The sequence below is a fragment of the Crocodylus siamensis genome, chromosome 1, assembly GCF_052110815.1.
Source record: "Crocodylus siamensis isolate JL-2025a chromosome 1, ASM5211081v1, whole genome shotgun sequence".
NCBI lineage: Eukaryota > Metazoa > Chordata > Crocodylia > Crocodylidae > Crocodylus > Crocodylus siamensis.
Genome location: NC_143395.1, coordinates 26,582,107 through 26,590,193, shown reverse-complemented (window position 1 = coordinate 26,590,193; position 8,087 = coordinate 26,582,107). Strand labels below are relative to the sequence as shown.

At 41.3% G+C, this 8,087-nt stretch overlaps 1 protein-coding gene across 2 annotated transcripts in view; it reads right to left on the bottom strand.

Annotated features, from left to right (window-relative positions):
- Window positions 1-140: 140 nt before the first annotated feature.
- ADAM17 (ADAM metallopeptidase domain 17) overlaps window positions 141-8,087 on the bottom strand; it is a 48,016-nt gene continuing 40,069 nt past the window's right edge. For both annotated transcript variants that reach the window (XM_090032360.1, XM_090032369.1), the window contains 5 exons: window positions 7,508-7,638; window positions 6,785-6,863; window positions 5,504-5,592; window positions 3,821-3,877; window positions 141-1,788 (listed from right to left, as the gene is read on the bottom strand). In XM_090032360.1, the coding sequence (XP_089888486.1) occupies window positions 1,444-1,788; window positions 3,821-3,877; window positions 5,504-5,592; window positions 6,785-6,863; window positions 7,508-7,638 (701 nt within the window). In that variant the 3' untranslated portion in view covers window positions 141-1,443. The remainder of the gene's footprint in view (window positions 1,789-3,820; window positions 3,878-5,503; window positions 5,593-6,784; window positions 6,864-7,507; window positions 7,639-8,087) is intronic.

Here is an 8,087-nt window from a genome sequence, read left to right as displayed (position 1 = left end):
CATAACTATAGTTACCTCCAGTTTTAAGAACAGGTTAAGCCTCAATATATTTTATCCTGCTGCCAAGGCAAGAATTAATTAGTTGACTTACAAAGGTTTGAGTAAATATTGTGTACAAGTCTCACTGAAAGAAAGAGTCATTCTATTAAAAAAGCTTTTATTTTTTTACATTGTACTGGGAGTTGAATCAACTCCTCTCACAAAGCTTACCACTGCTTATCAAATCCAAAAACCAGTGTAACTAAAAATAACATGGCTGGTTAAAGACAAGAATACCATAAGGCACAAGTTCAAGTATTAGTGTAACAAGAATCTTAGAAACACATTTCTTTTGTCACAGGTTTCATTAACTGCCATCAAATTTATGTTCATGTTTCCCTCTCTAAAATTGGCAAGCCTTGATTTTTCAGAGTTTACATTGGAGCTGAAATCAATGGTTTTTTGAATAACCAGAATTGATGCACCAAGTATACTATTTTTTTCAATGAAGCATTATATGGATCCTTTTAAGAACTAGCTTTTCTTTTAAGTTTCTTGGCAACAGACTTATGTATAGAAGTTTGAATCAAAGAAAATGATTTCACACTGAACCTCGGTTAAAACCTGGGCCTAAGCTTTCTCCACTTATCCTAGATAAGAGTATGCCTTGTTAAGAATTGTAATTCAGACTGAGAACACTTGCAAGTAAATGGTTTTTATGCAATGGAAGTAATGAAATGTAAACAAGTTGTGACTGAAAACAGCTTTCAGACAATGGGAATATTTTCAGTGAATTATACAAGGTTTTCATTGCTGTGCAACTTCTGTTGGTTTTTAAATGGAAGCCATGCAGTGAAAACCTTGTGCCAACTCAGTGTGCATCTGTTGTTTTTGTCATACTCCAGTAAAATGCATTTTAAGAAACAAAAATTTCATTGCACTCATCCTTTGTTCTCAAAACAAAAAAAATACTTTATACTGCTTCGAGCTGAGCATACAGGTACTTAAACTGCTAACTGCTCTAGGCTTTGGAGGAAGAGACTTTTTTTTTCTGTTTTCTTAAAAAGAAAAAAAACAATGCTTTTGTGTGTCAGTGCTGTTCAACTACAAAAAGTTAAATTATTAAAATGCTAATATACACAATCTAATATCCAGCAGGATATTTATTCCATTTTACACCACAGGTTGAAGGAAATGTTAAAGGATTGAGAGGGGAGGGGAAAAAAGCCAAACTGAAAAAACACTAGTTTTAGTCTGAATTTTGTTTCCAAAAAAGACAGAACGTTCTAGAAACTTAATTTAAGGAAGGTCATACACATGACCAGCATCTGCAGTAGGTCACTTCCTTATTTCCTCTCAGAAATATATACATAGATCTATATTTATAGAAATGAAATGGTTTTAGATCAAATAGATGAATTTATTTTGCACACAGGAGTCTCAGGTTTGGAAGGCAGCAAGACACTAGCATTCTGTTTCTTTGCTGTCCACTCGATTTTGACGTTGCAGTTTAAAAGATGAAGCTTTCTCACTCCTGGTGACAGGATGGTCTGTAAGGTCCTCAAAAGATTTGGCAGCTGAGCTGCTATTTGGGAAAGGGTCCTTTTCAAATGCATCTTCATCAATGTGAGAGTCAGTACTTGGGTCTTCCTGAATAGTATCCATTCTTTGGTGGTCCTGTTTTGGTGCTGTGGCGACTGGAGGCATCACTATGACTGGCTGCAGTGGCTGATGCCGACTTGTGGGCTGTGCAGCAGGCTTGATAATTCGCACAGAGGCAGAGTCCATGCTGCTGAGCATTTCAACGTTCTGCAAGATATAAGCAACTGAGTCAGGTGGGAATGACAGGAGCATGCAGGAGGGAGAAGCAAAGTTTCAACAACTCAGGACACAAGTAACATGTTGGTTTGGGGCAGCCTACTTGAAGAAACAAAAGCTTTAAAGAGATGTCCCAGTGTTACTGTTTCAAACTGCAGTCCAGAGTTGGCCTCATTTAGTTCAGTTGATTGCACTTTTGCCATATAAATTTTCTTGTACCAGTTCAGATGCTAAGCTAAGGCTGTTCAGCATTTTTCACCTGTGCTGCTGCAGGTCTTGTGTGCAGTAGTCTACTGTCACCCTATAAAGCAACGGAGGAAGTGGGCGGGGGGGGGTAGGGAGCTGCATGTCCAACATTACCCAACCTTTTTATTTTGGACCCAATCAAGCAAAATGTAAAATTAAACTCTTCTGTCTTAAGTCTCGGCTAGGAGGAGAGAGAGTGGCCTGCTGCAACTTAACAGTATCTCAGTCCAATCTGGATTAAGAGAGAAAAGTAAAGCGATGGCAGAAAGCATCAAGCTCCTTTACATAAGATTCAGCCTACCCTTTTGTTATTCAAGTTTGCACCCTGCCGGGTTCTCAGTGTTCTAATATGTCAAACAGCAACACTAGCCACAAATTTGTTGGTTAAACTGCTGTGATAACCTAGTCCAATCTTGCATGCAAGTTAAGGGTGCCATGCCCTGTGCTAACGTAAACAGCAAATACCACAGGAGTTGAATTGGAGCATAATGCAGAGGAGCAGGGGGGAATCATTTCTGCTGCAATGGAAAACATATGGCAGGACTGGGCAGAGTAAGTTGCTCCAACAATTAAGAGGAGGTGGGCAAACAGGCTGGGAGAAATGAAGTAGTTGTCCCCAAATTGCACTGCAGATCAGTGGTTGAGCCAGGGGTAGGACAAAGGCCCCTCAGTCTCACATTGGTACCACATGCACTGGCCTCTTTCTGCCTAAGCAGAAAATTGTGCCTTTGCTATGGTTGAGTCAATGTCTGCCATATGGAGAAAACTTCAGCTGTGCATACAGGACCTCAAGTTTCAGCTGGCACAAGAGGCGATACTTGTTTCAGTTGCATTTCCTGGAAAGGCACATAGCACTTCTGCTCTGACATTGTACCAGCTTCCAACCATTTCCAGAAGGACACTAAACAATCAGGACCCTGCTCTCAGGCCTGTCCCTATGCCCATTAAATGCTTTGGCAGTAAAGACCAGCCAAGAGCACTTTGGTTTGTGCAGGAGAGAAGTAGAGGCAGGGCAATCTCCAGCATTTCTGGTCTCCACTTCCCTCTCTGGTTGCATAGGAAACAGAGCGGGGAACATTTTGAATCCTCGGATGCTCATCTTATGGTAATGGGGCTTTTAAAATTTTTTTTAAATACGAATAGGCATCCAAAACACTGACATACAAATGAAAGTGTGCCAGTTTATTATTCTGCCCAGCAGAACTGGCAGGAAGTGTCATTGCCTGAAGAATTTCTGGTGACCCACTAGAAGTAGCTCAAGAACTTCAGTACAACAGTATGTACTTAATTAAAAACATCCAACCCCTGAAAGCTATTCTGATCCGAGGGGGTAGGAGACCTATTTAGTAAGTGACATTCTGGTAAAGTCCAAAGTCATTTGATTAACACTTCTGCTTCTAAAATCCCTCAGGCAAGCACAGCCAATTAAGGGTCAAATGTTTAGTGGGTAAGATATTGAGTTCCAGCCTGGGTGCAGCATTCAAAACACAGACACTTGCCACAGAACCTGTGCTTCCTACACTGAATGCTGGGGCAGGATGAGAGTGACAGAGTCATGCCCTCTGATGGGAAGGGGAAGCAGAAGCCATGCTATTTCATTTATTAAAAAAGACAACATTCGTACTGGAACATACACCTCCCAGCTTGTTTCATTTCTGTGTCCAGGCTGCCTTAAGAGAACATTCATTTCAACCCACCCCACTGAAGTGTATTTTCAGATCTAGCTTTTTGCAAACTTATTGTTGAACAGAGTGCCACTTGCAATCAGGAAACTTACACTGGGGCAAAAGAGAGATTTTGTGTTCTCCTCATACTGCTTATCCAATTTCTTGTCCTACAAAGACAAAATAAAAGCAGAAAGTTCATTCTGTATCACTAGGTTCAGCTCAGTTTCCCCATCCTGTTCCCTCCATATTTAACTACTCTCCCAGGAGATCGCCTCCCCAGTCTCACTCCAAAGCTAGAGTTGCCCCAGCACAGAAGTAACAGAGCAGTAGGCTCCTTTTCAAATGTGTAACAACTCCCACAAAAGTACATCCCCAGAGAACCTCTTGTGCAGAAAGCCAGCTCCAAAATATTCCTAATTGTGACAATTCAAGCGATGAAACAAGCTGCCTGTGGAAGTCACAGAATCCTTTACCAGAGCAGAGGTTCCTAAACTTTTCTTACTGCATATCCCCTTCCAGATTTACCAGCTGCCTGCAAATCCTTACCAGCACACATCTTATACTTTAACCCCTTAGATGTCAATTATTAGTATAAGGCTCAATCTGCCAGTACACAATTTTTTCCACGTGTCCCCCAGAGATGTCTTGCATACCAGTTTGGGAACCCTGCACTGGAAGTTTTCAAGACAAGGCTGGGACAGTTTAGGAACAGTGAACTACATCTGTGTAGTGCAGTGGCTCTCAACCTTTCTAGACTCAAGGCAGCCCTTGGAAAATGCCAGCCTTACTTTTCACTCATTTTTGGCTACAGAAAAATACACCAATTCTGTGTTGCAAAGAACCCAGAAAGACTACAGCAAGGAAGAATGTTTTTAAACGCGATGGATTCCTATTTAAAATCTCTGAGATCATCTTGCAAAGCATGCTTGCATACCTGACAAAGTACACTACACAGCACCCTGAAAAGATCATGACACTCCAGAGTCCTAAACACCCTGGCTGGGAATCACTAGTGTAGGGGAGTGGACCACACACCCTTGAATTCTCTGCAAGTATCCCTCAAGGGACACAAATCCATGCTTCACAGTTGTGTTTCAACAACTGACTTACGGGTCTTCCAAGTGGTAACTTAAAGCCTATGAATATATCTTCACAGACTTAAACTGTAGAGAATTCCATAGCAACATTTAGGATACCACAGTATTTGGTGGATTTTCCCTCAAAACTTTATTTGAATGCCTATCAAGATTTAAAATTCCCTGATGACTGGACCAAACTGCATATTCTAAGTCTGGATGATATACATGCTCTGTCATCTAGGGACAAGCTAGATGGTTCTGACAAACAAATTGTTTTGGTGTCTGAAGTGAGCTTTCACCCCGTCTGATCTGATTCTATAATCTCAGGTTAAGTTAAGGCTTCAGGTTAAATGAACTTCAATTTTTCTAGCAAGAATGGAGCTTGTACCCCAAGCACATCCCCAGTTTGATTACCATCTCTTATGAAGGCCTAAGTAGCTCTGTCAGCCAAAATATTTTCCAGATAAATTAACCCGAAATTAAACATTTTTCCCATGCAAGTTGCAGAAGTCAGTCAGCATCCTCGTAATATTAGGGTTCACTGCAAAGAGTAGTCAGCAGGACTTTTACTCATCTTGGGACTGATGGTAGGTTCAAAAGTGTTAAGACTGAACTTATTTTTGCCAGTACCTGCTAAACTTCTGCTAATACATACCAGAAAAGGTTTCTTTTCCGAAACACTCCATCCAGTCTCCTTAACTTGGGTTTACTTACCACACAATGGACGAGAATACTGAGAGGAATCCAAAAAAGCAGGGAGAACACAAGAACAGAGCCTACTATGTTGTCTGCTAGAAACTTCCCTGTAAAAAATAAATAAATAAAATGAGCGACCTCCCAGACATAACAGATGGACCTGTTTCATGAATTCGAGACACAATCCAATTCTGAAGACTTTATTTGTGTGAATAATACCGCTGAAGCAGTGAGGTTGCTCAGGTGGGTAAACACTGCAAGACTGGAGCCATATAAATATCTCCAGGATCCCCAGTGGTTAGAATTCTAAGCCACAAAACCATTTTTTAGCCTCCTGCATCCCTTAAACTCTGATGTCCCAACACTTCCTGCTAGTGGCTATGAAATGGGTAAATTCAGTTCTAAAGGTCACAATTCACTCTGAGCCTCGTCATCCATTCACAAAAACTGATCACATGGAGAAAACAAATATGCATTTCTACTCTACTATATTTACTTTGCAATTCAAGGATAACACAGTACATCTATCCTAAGTTACTACAAACCTTTACAATTACTTGGAAAACTGCCATTTTAAAGTCTTAAGACTTTAATTTGGAAGACTGAATACCACGTACAATTACCCTGTAAATACCTGGCATTTACCATAATTTTAGTGTCACCCTATGATTACATAATCGTGTAGTTAATGCCTTTCAATAGTTACAACAACACAGCAGTGTGCACTGTTACATGCTTGAATGACACTCTGAGGCAAATAAGGCTAAGAACCACTGAGCATGCACACGTACAGTTCCACAGCCTGCAGTGGATAGCTTCAGCTATTTTGAATGAAGACTTCGTTGCCTACCCTGTCCATATTGAAATAGCTTACAAAGATCCATGTTAACCATGATGCCTATGGCAAGTCATTGGCTTCTTTGGCTTGCCTCATATATCTTTGGAATAAAAAGTTCTTGGAGCAGACACCATCCTTCCTGTGGGGTTGGCAAATACCTTATGTATAGAAAAAATTATTAGGAATTACAAAAAAACTGGAACCTTAAAGATTTGGAAGATGGCATCAGTTCTAACAATGCACATTAAAAACGGAGATCTGTTGTGGCTCTACCCTCCTAAAAGTTGTCACCCTTGGGCCAGTAAACCATCACGTGCAGTTTGAAAAAAGAAAAGAAAAAAACAACAATGAAGAAGCAAGGAAAAAAAATTCCCTACCAATTTCCCCTTCCCTCAAGGTCCTTGGGACTGAATTCCTTTGGAATTTATGCACTTTCAAAATTTAAGATTTCCTTAGCTTACCAAAGGTATTGATGCTGAGTTGATCGATGAAATCCCAAAATCGTTCAATCACATCTTGCACTCTCTTCTCACATTTACCCTGCAAACAAACATTTATTTGGAAAAACCAGAACCTCAATCTTACATTATTTAAGTTTTAACCATCCTGCTCACAGGGACTTAAAAGAACATGCCCAGCTCGCTTTCTGGCTGCCAATGGCTTTGTTCCAGTTCTGACTAATGACATGCACAACCCCATGGAAAGTCCACAGTTTGAATGTAATTATAAAAGCAAGAGTTTAATTGACAAGAGCAGAAAGCCTACAACATTAAAAAAATACTTGAATGCTAGACATCCTGAGACAAGCCTGAGGACCCTGAGCTAAATTGGGACTCATGCGCTCTGGGAAAATGTTAGTGTTTCCCTGATCTATTTGAATTAAAAAGGCCGTGGGCCCAGCCCACTAAAAATTAGTGTTTCACTGAATTCCATGGTAAGTGTTGCCATTCCCTTTCTTATGACCACTCATCCACTACTTCCACTTCCAAAATAGTCATTCCATGCATGGAGATTTACATATATCAGCTACCGTTTACAGGCACAGAGATTAGGTCTTGGGCCAGTCCAATGAACAATCCAGCAAGGGGAACCAGATTTGAAAGTGTAAGTCTTCCACATTTTTCTGTAAAATACCCAAGCATGCAAGCAGAAAGCATGCAGGGAGTCTGGCCCAGGGCACTCACGTTCATGTCGCAAAACCCCACCGTGCACGGCTTCCCTTTGCGCAAATACAGGAACTTCTGGCTCGTGTCCATGTACGGCATGCACCTGCCCTGCTTGTCCCGACAGCATACCTTGCAGGAGTTGTCAGTTTCTGAAATGAAACAGCAAACAAGTTTTTTTGCAGGACCCCAGCTGCAGCTGTAGTTATACCTCATTCAAAACCAAATGCTGCTGATCATCACAGAGGCCTCATTTCTCATGCCCTGACTGACTCTGCCCTGCCCAACTGATGGTGCACTCCTAGAGCAAATGGAGCATTGTACAGTGTCTAACCATGCAGAGGAGCTCAAGCAGCTTAGACTACATAGACTTGAAGTTCCCCTGGGAGTTCCACGTAACAGGGTAAGCAAACAAAGGGAGCTCAAGCTCCGAGCTGTTCCAGTTTCAAAGACAACACCAGAATGCTGCAGTAATCTAGGGGCAGGTGATGAGCAGTAAGGCATGTGATACATGATTCAGGCCTTCCGCAAGTGATGTTTATTGCCCCTTCCTGTCCTGTCAAGGGCCTGAGGGGTCACCACCTGAACAAGCAATGAAGGG